General features: G+C 47.7%; 1 protein-coding gene across 1 annotated transcript in view; it reads right to left on the bottom strand.

The window, feature by feature from the left end:
* Nucleotides 1–7,651, bottom strand: part of LOC123766670 (involucrin-like) — a 16,774-nt gene extending 9,123 nt beyond the window's left edge. Inside the window, exon 1 of the mRNA XM_069308573.1 lies at nucleotides 7,562–7,651. Within this exon, the coding sequence (XP_069164674.1) occupies nucleotides 7,562–7,651 (90 nt within the window). The remainder of the gene's footprint in view (nucleotides 1–7,561) is intronic.
* Nucleotides 7,652–13,294: the final 5,643 nt, after the last annotated feature.

Here is a 13,294-nt window from a genome sequence, read left to right as displayed (position 1 = left end):
GGGAGTGAGAGTATACCACGGGGAGTGAGAGTATACCACGGGGAGTGAGAGTATAGCACTGGGAGTGAGAGTATAGCACTGGGAGTGAGAGTATACCACGGGGAGTGAGAGTATACCACTGGGAGTGTTGGTATAGCACTGGGAGTGAGAGTATAGCACGGGGAGTAAGAGTATAGCACGGGGAGTGAGAGTATAGCACGGGGAGTGAGAGTATAGCACTGGGAGTGAGAGTATACCACAGGGAGTGAGAGTATAGCACTGGGAGTGAGAGTATAGCACTGGGAGTGAGAGTATAGCACTGGGAGTGAGAGTATAGCACTGGGAGTGAGAGTATAGCACTGGGAGTGAGAGTATAGCACTGGGAGTGAGAGTATAGCACTGGGAGTGAGAGTATAGCACTGGGAGTGAGAGTATAGCACTGGGAGTGAGAGTATAGCACTGGGAGTGAGAGTATAGCACTGGGAGTGAGAGTATAGCACTGGGAGTGAGAGTATAGCACTGGGAGTGAGAGTATAGCACTGGGAGTGAGAGTATAGCACTGGGAGTGAGAGTATAGCACTGGGAGTGAGAGTATAGCACTGGGAGTGAGAGTATAGCACTGGGAGTGAGAGTATAGCACTGGGAGTGAGAGTATAGCACTGGGAGTGAGAGTATAGCACTGGGAGTGAGAGTATAGCACTGGGAGTGAGAGTATAGCACTGGGAGTAAGAGTATAGCACGGGGAGTAAGAGTATAGCACTGGGAGTGAGAGTATAGCACTGGGAGTGAGAGTATAGCACGGGGAGTAAGAGTATAGCACTGGGAGTGAGAGTATAGCACTGGGAGTGAGAGTATAGCACTGGGAGTAAGAGTATAGCACTGGGAGTAAGAGTATAGCACTGGGAGTGAGAGTATAGCACTGGGAGTGAGAGTATAGCACTGGGAGTAAGAGTATAGCACTGGGAGTAAGAGTATAGCACTGGGAGTAAGAGTATAGCACTGGGAGTAAGAGTATAGCACTGGGAGTAAGAGTATAGCACTGGGAGTGAGAGTATAGCACTGGGAGTGAGAGTATAGCACTGGGAGTGAGAGTATAGCACTGGGAGTGAGAGTATAGCACTGGGAGTGAGAGTATAGCACTGGGAGTGAGAGTATAGCACTGGGAGTGAGAGTATAGCACTGGGAGTGAGAGTATACCACGGGGAGTGAGAGTATAGCACGGGGAGTGAGAGTATAGCACGGGGAGTGAGAGTATAGCACTGGGAGTGAGAGTATAGCACTGGGAGTGAGAGTATAGCACTGGGAGTGAGAGTATAGCACTGGGAGTGAGAGTATAGCACTGGGAGTGAGAGTATACCACGGGGAGTGAGAGTATAGCACGGGGGACGTAAACTTTAGCTGGGAGACGTATGAGGGAGAGCATAAGAGAGCAGTAAACAAGAGTGATGCTCTCTGGCTCTTATCTACTCTTAAGCCATCTTGGAAGTTTTTTGGGGGAGGGGCGTCCAGGGGGCGAGGGTGGGTTGAACATTAAGGTGAGGTACCTAGCAGCTACTGGGTACCCCAGGACTCACCTGGGTACCCAAGACCCAGCTATGTACTCAGAACCCAGCTGTGTATCCCAGGACCCTGCTGGGTACCCAGGACCCAGCTATGTACCCAGGACCCAGCTATGTACCCAGGACCCAGCTATGTACCCAGGACTCAGCTATGTACCCAGGACCCAGCTATGTACCCAGGACCCAGCTGGGTACCTAGGAGCCACCTGGGTACCCCAGGACCCAGCTGGGTACCCAGGACCCAGCTATGTACCCAGGACCTAGCTATGTACACAGGACCCAGCTATGTACCCAGGACCCAGCTATGTACCCAGGACCCAGCTAGGTAGCCAGGACCCACCTGAGTACCCCAGGAGCCAGCTGGGTACCCCAGGAGCCACCTGGGCACCCCAGGACCCAGCTGGGTACCCCAGGACCCACCTGGGTACCCCAGGACCCAGCTGGGTATCCCAGGAGCCAGCTGGGTACCCAGGACCCACCTGGGTACCCCAGGACCCACCTGGGTACCCCAGGAGCCAGCTGGGTACCCCAGGAGCCAGCTGGGTAGCCAAGAACCTGCGGGATACACTGAGCCAAGTGGTGGTCCCGGTGTGTAGTAAGGAGGCCCACATCAACACACCAGGGAACACACACTGTTGGTGCCGCGGGTAATTGACAAAAATACTCGAGTTATACAGTAATGAACTAATTATGTAAATATAATTGCATGTCCAACAGACACCAGGAGCAAGTGTGCAGCTGACCAGGGCCCCCGGGGGCCCCCAGGGGGGACTAACACCAGGAGCAAGTGTGCAGCTGACCAGGGCCCCCGGGGGGCCCCCAGGGGAGACTAACACCAGGAGCAAGTGTGCAGCTGACCAGGACCCCCGGGGGCCCCCAGGGGGGACTAACACCAGGAGCAAGTGTGCAGCTAACCAGGGCCCCGGGGGCCCCCAGGGGAGACTAACACCAGGAGCAAGTGTGCAGCTGACCAGGGCCCCGGGGGGCCCCCAGGGGAGACTAACACCAGGAGCAAGTGTGCAGCTGACCAGGGCCCCCGGGGGGCCCCCAGGGGAGACTAACACCAGGAGCAAGTGTGCAGCTGACCAGGGCCCCCGGGGGGCCCCCAGGGGAGACTAACACCAGGAGCAAGTGTGCAGCTGACCATGGCCCCCGGGGGGCCCCCAGGGGAGACTAACATCAGGAGCAAGTGTGCAGCTGACCAGGGCCCCCGGGGGGCCCCCAGGGGAGACTAACACCAGGAGCAAGTGAGCAGCTGACCAGGGCCCCCGGGGGGCCCCCAGGGGAGACTAACACCAGGAGCAAGTGTGCAGCTGACCAGGGCCCCCGGGGGGCCCCCAGGGGAGACTAACACCAGGAGCAAGTGTGCAGCTGACCAGGGCCCCCGGGGGGCCCCCAGGGGAGACTAACACCAGGAGCAAGTGAGCAGCTGGACAAAGCCTGTTGAGGACACACTCAGCCTTGATATCCGTCTTCAAGACTTGTGGAGTCTTCAAGACTTCAAGACTTCTGCGTCTTCAGTCTTGATATTTATCCACAAGACTTATCGAGGCCACATTCAGCCTTCATACATGTCTTGAAGACCTGTCCACGACACACTCAGCCTTGACAGGTACCTTCAAGGCTTGTCCCAGCCACATTCCACCACAGACATCAAAACATTTATCTGGAGGAAACTCTGACCCACTTGTAACATGTTGTATCAACAATGGCCACAAATGTTGGTTTATTTCCTAACTCGCTAAAGTAAGATATAACTACTAATATAAAACTGTAGGTGTCTACAGTGATAGTTGTGATACCCAGCGGCCACTGGGAAAACTGGTGCCGCCTTCTTTGTGTAGTGGACTGTACTATCTCACTGTACCCTAGATGGCTCATTATCTGGGAGCTCCGTGGCGTAGTGGGCTGCGTGTACTGTCTCACTGTACCCTAGTTTGAGGCTCACTATCAGGGAGCTCCGTGGCGTAGTGGGCTGCGTGTACTGTCTCACTGTACCCTAGATGGTGGCTCACTATCAGGGAGCTCCAGCAGGTATAGTGCTGTTGTCATTTACCTGTCGGATGAAAATAACCATATATTACCACCTGCCATATAGTACCACCTGCCATATATTACCACCTGCCATATAGTACCACCTGCCATATATTACCACCTGCCATATATTACCACCTGCCATATATTACCACCTGCCATATATTACCACCTGGCATATATTACCACCTGCCATATATTACCACCTGCCATATATTACCACCTGCCATATATTACCACCTGCCATATATTACCACCTGCCATATATTACCACCTGCCATATATTACCACCTGCCATATATTACCACCTGCCATATATTACCACCTGCCATATATTACCACCTGCCATATAGTACCACCTGCCATATAGTACCACCTGCCATATATTACCACCTGCCACATAGTACCACCTGCCATATATTACCACCTGCCATATAGTACCACCTGCCATATAGTACCACCTGCCATATATTACCACCTGCCATATATTACCACCTGCCATATAGTACCACCTGCCATATATTACCACCTGCCATATAGTACCACCTGCCATATATTACCACCTGCCATATATTACCACCTGCCACATAGTACCACCTGCCATATATTACCACCTGCCACATAGTACCACCTGCCATATATTACCACCTGCCATATATTACCACCTGCCACATAGTACCACCTGCCATATATTACCACCTGCCATATAGTACCACCTGCCATATAGTACCACCTGCCATATATTACCACCTGCCATATAGTACCACCTGCCATATATTACCACCTGCCACATAGTACCACCTGCCATATAGTACCACCTGCCATATAGTACCACCTGCCATATAGTACCACCTGCCATATAGTACCACCTGCCATATATTACCACCTGCCATATAGTACCACCTGCCATATATTACCACCTGCCATATATTACCACCTGCCATATAGTACCACCTGTCATATATTACCACCTGCGATATATTACCACCTGCCATATATTACCACCTGCCATATAGTACCACCTGCCATATATTACCACCTGCCATATAGTACCACCTGCCATATATTACCACCTGCCATATAGTACCACCTGCCATATATTACCACCTGGCATATATTACCACCTGCCATATATTACCACCTGCCATATATTACCACCTGCCATATAGTACCACCTGCCATATAGTACCACCTGCCATATAGTACCACCTGCCATATATTACCACCTGCCATATAGTACCACCTGCCATATAGTACCACCTGCCATATAGTACCACCTGCCATATATTACCACCTGCCATATATTACCACCTGCCATATATTACCACCTGCCATATAGTACCACCTGCCATATAGTACCACCTGCCATATAGTACCACCTGCCATATATTACCACCTGCCATATAGTACCACCTGCCATATAGTACCACCTCCCATATAGTACCACCTGCCATATAGTACCACCTGCCATATATTACCACCTGCCATATAGTACCACCTGCCATATAGTACCACCTGCCATATATTACCACCTGCCATATATTACCACCTGCCATATATTACCACCTGCCATATAGTACCACCTGCCATATAGTACCACCTGCCATATAGTACCACCTGCCATATATTACCACCTGCCATATATTACCACCTGCCATATAGTACCACCTGCCATATAGTACCACCTGCCATATAGTACCACCTGCCATATATTACCACCTGCCATATAGTACCACCTGCCATATAGTACCACCTCCCATATAGTACCACCTGCCATATAGTACCACCTGCCATATATTACCACCTGCCATATAGTACCACCTGCCATATAGTACCACCTGCCATATATTACCACCTGCCATATAGTACCACCTGCCATATAGTACCACCTGGCATATATTACCACCTGCCATATAGTACCACCTGCCATATAGTACCACCTGCCATATATTACCACCTGGCATATATTACCACCTGCCATATAGTACCACCTGCCATATAGTACCACCTGCCATATAGTACCACCTGCCATATATTACCACCTGCCATATAGTACCACCTGCCATATATTACCACCTGCCATATAGTACCACCTGCCATATAGTACCACCTGCCATATATTACCACCTGCCATATAGTACCACCTGCCATATATTACCACCTGCCATATAGTGCCACCTGCCATATAGTACCACCTGCCATATAGTACCACCTGCCATATAGTACCACCTGCCATATAGTACCACCTGCCATATAGTACCACCTGCCATATATTACCACCTGCCATATATTACCACCTGCCATATATTACCACCTGCCATATATTACCACCTGCCATATAGTACCACCTGCCATATAGTACCACCTGCCATATAGTACCACCTGCCATATAGTACCACCTGCCATATATTACCACCTGCCATATAGTACCACCTGCCATATAGTACCACCTGCCATATATTACCACCTGCCATATATTACCACCTGCCATATATTACCACCTGCCATATATTACCACCTGCCATATATTACCACCTGCCATATATTACCACCTGCCATATAGTACCACCTGCCATATAGTACCACCTGCCATATATTACCACCTGCCATATATTACCACCTGCCATATAGTACCACCTGCCATATATTACCACCTGCCATATAGTACCACCTGCCATATAGTACCACCTGCCATATAGTACCACCTGCCATATAGTACCACCTGCCATATAGTACCACCTGCCATATATTACCACCTGCCATATATTACCACCTGCCATATATTACCACCTGCCATATAGTACCACCTGCCATATAGTACCACCTGCCATATAGTACCACCTGCCATATATTACCACCTGCCATATAGTACCACCTGCCATATAGTACCACCTGCCATATATTACCACCTGCCATATAGTACCACCTGCCATATAGTACCACCTGCCATATAGTACCACCTGCCATATATTACCACCTGCCATATATTACCACCTGCCATATAGTACCACCTGCCATATATTACCACCTGCCATATATTACCAATTAGTAATAATATAAATATGTAAATGCAGCAGCACTGATAAGATTATCAATTATTTTAGCCTATCCTTTTAATCCTGGTATCTTGGTATCTTGCCATATATATATTATATTATAAACAATGACAAGATTGGTAATTGAATTCTTTATTGCTATGAATTTATCTATTGTAAATGTATATTTTAATTTATATTAAAGCAATTACAATTTATAAAATATTTGTTTGTTATATATTGATTCACCTAGTTTGAATATATTTAATAAAGTGGCAGGTACTTTACTTACTAAAGTGGGCTGTTACCTCCTCCCTGGAGGTACTAAGGTTCTTTATATTAGGAACTTTCTATTGGGGCCTTAATGCCTCTCCTTACTTGCTCCAACCTACGTTATCTTGAGGTTATCTTGAGATGATTTCGGGGCTTTAGTGTCCCCGCGGCCCGGTCCTCGACCAGGCCTCCACCCCTAGGAAGCAGCCCGTGACAGCTGACTAACTCCCAGGTACCTATTTACTGCTAGGTAATAGGGGCATTCAGGGTGAAAGAAACTTTGCCCATTTGTTTCTGCCTCGTGCGGGAATCGAACCCGCGCCACAGAATTACGAGTCCTGCGCGCTATCCACCAGGCTACGAGGCCCCTGTCCTAGAGTCATAGGTAAATTATTAGGAGGTGATAGTAATCGTCAATCTCAAGGCAAAGGTGGTAAGCAACACCAAACCTAAGCCATCACCTAGTGTACTTCGTAACTATATACACTTATTACACATGTACATAACACGGCAGGTCTCACTTTCACACACAATACTATAAAACGAACGACTACAATCTTCTTTCCCTGCGAGTCCACTTCTATCTTCTCTCGTCCACCACTCACGGTTCCCTCCCTGAGTCTGTCTTCTATGGTCCTCACGCCGGCGAAGGTCACCATGCTGGACGGGATCCAGCCTTACCAAGACCCATGATGCTCCCGAGCCATAGACATCACTCACATACATGATCTTGCTATGGATGAATTGTAGAGCTTGGCGCGACTCCCACATAGCCCCCCATGTGGCGCCCCGAGAGAGCCACTTCATGATGTTCATGCGACATAGGCATGAGGCACGAAGGTAATCCACAAAATACCTCCATGTCAGCCAAGGGCCATCGAGAACAACCCACAGTTACCTATGTTCCGTGGCAACCGGGAGACGACCGGGCCCACGACGGTCACCACTGGCTGGTCTGACAAACGGGTCCAGGAGAAGCTCTTGACACAACTTTTCCCCAAGGTAATGGAGAGCCCCTTCCCCAGCAAAATTGCAAAGAACACAGTCACAGCGACTTGCAGGGACCTTTGAGTCTCCAGGAGATTGGCACCATCCGCCGCGAGGGTTACGTCATCGACTAAAACCTGGGCATCCCGGGAGATAAGACAGAAGTATAGAGAATAGGAGCAGGTTGAGAATCACTCTCTGGGGGACACCATGTGAGACAAGGCGGGACATGGAGACCACTCCACCAACCGTCACTTTGAATGAGCGGCCCGGTAAATAGTTTTGAAACCACCGCAAAGCCGAACCTGAGAGACATAGTCGAGCCAGGCCCGGAAGAACATCGGAATGAGACGCAGTCAAACGCACGTCTAGAGACCTCATCTCCAGAAAGACACAGCTGCTCTGGAGAAGGTGCAACACCGGGCAACAAAAATCATACCAGATCTTAGTCATCTCACGTATCAGGAAAGGGTGAGGGCCACAGGGCTAACAACACTGTAGACCAGGCATGACAGGGCGCATCTCATCGAAACCTTCAAAATATTAAACAATTTGTACCATGTCGATCGGGAGTTTCTTCCAAAGGTTGGATGTAACACGAACGAGGAGCAACGGGTTGAAGCTCAACAAGCCACAATATAAGATAGAAAACAGGAGATGTTTTTTCACCCACAGGGTTGTAAACCTGCCGAAACCATTGTAACGGGGGGTGGGCTGGGGCTCCGCTAGCACTCAGCTGCTAGGAGCTCAAAAGGCCGAATACTCAGCCCCTCCGACGCCCGGGATTCACCGGAGTCTCCTTGGTCCCACAGGAGAGGACCAGCAATGCCCACCACCGCAGGTCTTTGCTTCCACCACTGAAGGGGGTGCCACTGATTCACCCTGGAAGCCCTTCAGTCAACCACGGGGAAACTGCTATCAGCAGTTCCGGCCTAGACCCGTGGAGGATTGAAGGAAGACTCAGGCTTACCTTATAACAATAAATTCCCTTGAGTCTTGCCTGCCAGACAAAAAGGTTGCAGGAACTCCTTTCCCGCCTGTCTTCTCTATCTTATTCTTAACAAGGTCGCCAGCTGGGTTAGTATATCTGCACCCCAGCATTGCAGTTCAGTGGGTGTATTCTATACTGTTTGTTGCCAGAGTGTTGCTACTCCCATAGATCTGCTATTGGACTGTCGGCCCAGGGTACTCTCCCATAAAAGTCTGTGTGGCTTTACCTCTCTCCAGCCACTAAGTTACCTGTTGCCACCAGTCAGGCTCTGATACTAGCCAGATGGCTAAGGGTACACTCTTATATAAGTCTGTGCTGCTTTACCACTCTCCAGGCGATAAGAACTTCTATAGAGAACGTGACGTTCCCTAGGTGATACTATGATAACCTTCGTGTATGCTCATAGAGAAATATTATAATGGAGGCACACTTAAACACAATGGTAAAATGTGTGAATTTACTGACACAATTACATGATCACACACACACAATCACAAGCAATACATGAAAATGAAAATAAGGATAATAAATCTGGAGATCTTCAGCAACTCTTCTTCCACGACCTCCAACCACTCCTTCAACTGGGCAGATTAGACAGGAGTCACACACTCTCTCACAGGAGGGCCTCTTCGCCACATCGGCACCTCTTCTTCAACTGTTCTGCCGTCCATACACACTGTCCCCTCTGACAGTCCTGGATACAAGCTGCCTTGCAGCCTATCCTACTAATAAAGTATTAATGTCCTATTGCCACATACATAAGTAAATATTGTGGCCTAACTAGCCTACTCACACAAGGGGTAATGGGAGGGAAAATGATCTACCTTACATTCCTGGCTCACGACGCCTGTCCCTCGATGGTGTGAGGTTCCCACGCTTCCTGAGTCGATCTTCGACGATCCAGGACGTTCCACAGGTCCTCAGGTGACGTGAAGCCTTCGTGTCGTCGCCGTTTCAATCCCAGAGATTCAGCTATTCCAATCCTGGTTCACCAATGGGCACTGAGCTAATCACTATATTCACACACTCGTCCCTTCCACAAGGCGTTGATCCTTGTCCTAGGAACGGTATCGTCCCTCCAAAACCCTCAGTGGATGTGACCCAGTCACAGCTAGGCCTGCCCGCCGCACCTTCCAGACCTCAACGTCCAGCGGCGCCACCCAGCGTCGTCGCCGACTATTTTCCAAATTTGGCACTCCTTTGCTCAATGAACTTGGTTCCTTTTTGCTTCCCAGAAGCGCAGGGTCTCCAATAACTTATGGTGGGCTGCGATGGCAAGTTTAATCCACTGAATAAGGCTTGTAGAGCCTCAAATCCTCGAGAGCTGACCGAGGCGCATCATCTCACCTCCACAGTCAGGTCAACTCTGACGTTGACGCCGCCCGGGGCACTCGGTGACGTCACGGCGGGCTCTGATTGGTCGCCCGCGACCTAAGTCGGCCAATCCGCGATCGGCTAGCGTCCCTTACAAAACGTCATATCTGCAATAGGGGATACTCTTTCATTTATATCAGGGCGCCACTTTCCCCTTACCTACAACTTATAATGTAAATTTCTCCCTTATCTGCCGGCCGGTCTGGTCGCCACATATATCAATAGACTCCCTGTACCTCAGAGAATCAGTAGGGAGAGCTGATATGACTCTTAAAGCAGGCAAACGAAAGAAATAGGAGAGGGCACCGTAACACCATGAACGCCAGAACTCTTCTGGGGTTTAAAATACACCTAGAAAAGATTATAATGGCAAATGGGGGAACCTTTGACAAGCCGCCAGCTTTGTCTTCGTCGAGGCCACTAGTGTTAGTGGCCCTCAGGTAAATTCAGGTAAATATGCTCTCTCATAGACCCTGTTAATCAGAGATGTTTTACTATTATAGTTGTATGAATGAAGGTCAGAAGGAGACAGGCGGTGCGGAGAGCTGAAGGTTATCACCACCAACCGCTGAGATGACTGCTTTCATCTTAATGGATCCACGCCATGAATTAAGACGGTCATTACACAGCACGTTCCTGAGGAAGGTCTCTCATTTGGCGTCTTCTGCTCACTACACTCCTTACCTGGTCTCCAGTGGATGGTTACCACAGCACCAGGGGGGGGGGGGGGAGTCTACAGTGGACGGGTACCACAGCACCAGGGGGGGGGGGGGGTTTAGTCTACAGTGGATGGTTACCACAGCACCAGGGGGGGGGGGTCTACAGTGGACGGGTACCACAGCACCAGCGGGGTCTACAGTGGACGGGTACCACAGCACCAAGGGGTTAGTCTACAGTGGATGGTTACCACAGCACCAGGGGGGTGTACAGTGGACGGCTACCACAGCACCAGGGTTGAGAGAGAAGAGGGGCCAGGAGCTGAGAGAGTGTTCGAGGACCCGACGCAACATGGAGGCCTCGTTAGCGCCCCGCCGTAATGGTCCGGCAGGTGATTGAAGTTTTTCCTTTTGTAGTTTTGAAAGTGCGGCCCCTGGAGGCCTTCAGCAGCCTTGTGTTGTATATATCCTCCTTAGTGACCGCCTTGTCTTGCATATTATATATAATATAATGCTGCTGTATATATATATATATATATATATATATATATATATATATCTTGGTAGCAGTCTTTCCTGTAGACATATATTATTAAATATGACCGAAAAAGTAAGATTAATAATTCTAACACGAATTTTCTCGATCTTTCTTACGTTTCTTTTCACTATTGATGGAAATTCAAAAATCAATTCTCCAAAATTCATTTTTATTTCTAGTCTGACGCGACACTTGAGCGCGTTTCGTAAAACTTATTACATTTTCAAAGACTTTAGTTTACACACACACACAACTTTAACTGAATAGAGCTTAAACATCTTCGAGTTTTTTATACCTACATTTGGGGTGAAGTGACATGTTACAATAGTTTTGGATGAGGTGAAAATAAACTTTTAACACAAGACAGAACACGAAACAATGTAATACAAACAGGTATTAAAGGTAGGTAACTGCAGAAGGCCTATTTTTATTGGCCCATATTTCTTGATGCTTCTATATTGGAGCGGAGTCTTGAAGAGGGTAGAATATAGTTGTGCATTAATTGGCTGTTGATTGCTGGTGTTGACTTCTTGATGTGTAGTGCCTCGCAGATGTCAAGCCGCCTGCTATCGCTGTATCTATCGATGATTTCTGTGTTGTTTGCTAAGATTTCTCTGGTGATGGTTTGGTTGTGGGAAGAGACTATATGTTCCTTAATGGAGCCCTGTTGCTTATGCATCGTTAATCGCCTGGAAAGAGTTGTTGTCTTGCCTATATACTGGGTTTTTTGGAGCTTACAGTCCCCAAGAGGGTATTTGAAGGCATAGACGACGTTGGTCTCTTTTAAAGCGTTTTGCTTTGTGTCTGGAGAGTTTCTCATGAGTAGGCTGGCCGTTTTTTGGGTTTTATAGTAAATCGTCAGTTGTATCTTCTGATTTTTGTCTGTAGGGATAACGTTTCTATTAACAATATCTTTCAGGACCCTTTCCTCCGTTTTATGAGCTGTGGAAAAGAATTTCCTGTAAAATAATAAAATAGAAATAAAATAGCCTGTGTTAGTTGTCTCTTCAGAGGTTGCATGGCGTTTCACTTTCCTTCTTATGATGTCTTCAACGAAACCGCATACAAGTAATCAGTGTTTTGTGATCGTCAATTGCGCATATATTATATTATATATTATCTTATATATATATATATATATATATATATATATATATATATATATATATATATATATATATATATATATATATATATATGTTGTTGAATATAACTGAAACAAACATGAATATAACACGAATCTTCTCAATATTTCTTACGTTCTTCTTCACTGTCGAATAGTGATAATCGAAGGGTAATAGATAAATTAACTCTCCAAAATTCATTCTTTATTTCTGGTCTGACGCCTGAACGCGTTTTGTAATGCTTATTACATTTTCAAAGACTTTGCTTATACATAAAATACATCATGCTTATACGCGTTTTCGGTGAGGTGATATGGCACAAAAGTTTTAGGTGAGGTGACTGACCTATGCCTGAACACGAATCAATGATGTAAATTGGGTATAAGAATGAAAGTAACTGCAGATGGTCTATTGGCCCATACTTCCTCTTGCTGCTTCTATGTTGGTTCGGGATCTTGAAGTGGGTAGAATATAGTTATGCATTAATTGCCTGTTTGATTGCTGATGTCGATATCACTGTATTTATCGATGATTTCTGTGTTGCTTGATAAGATTTCTCTGGTGATGGTCTGGTTGTGAGAAGAGATTATATGTTCCTTGATGGAGCCCTATTATTTGTGCATAGTTAATCGCCAAGAAAGAGACGTTGTTGTCTTGACTATATACTGAGTTCTTTGAGGCTTACAGTCCCCAAGTGGGCATGTGAAGGTATAGACGACGTTGGTTTCCTTCAGGGCGTTCTGT

Source organism: Procambarus clarkii, chromosome 62 (assembly GCF_040958095.1).
Source record: "Procambarus clarkii isolate CNS0578487 chromosome 62, FALCON_Pclarkii_2.0, whole genome shotgun sequence".
In the NCBI taxonomy this organism is placed as follows: domain Eukaryota; kingdom Metazoa; phylum Arthropoda; class Malacostraca; order Decapoda; family Cambaridae; genus Procambarus; species Procambarus clarkii.
Note: the sequence above shows the minus strand (reverse complement) of the source record. Positions and strands in the feature narration are given on the sequence as shown.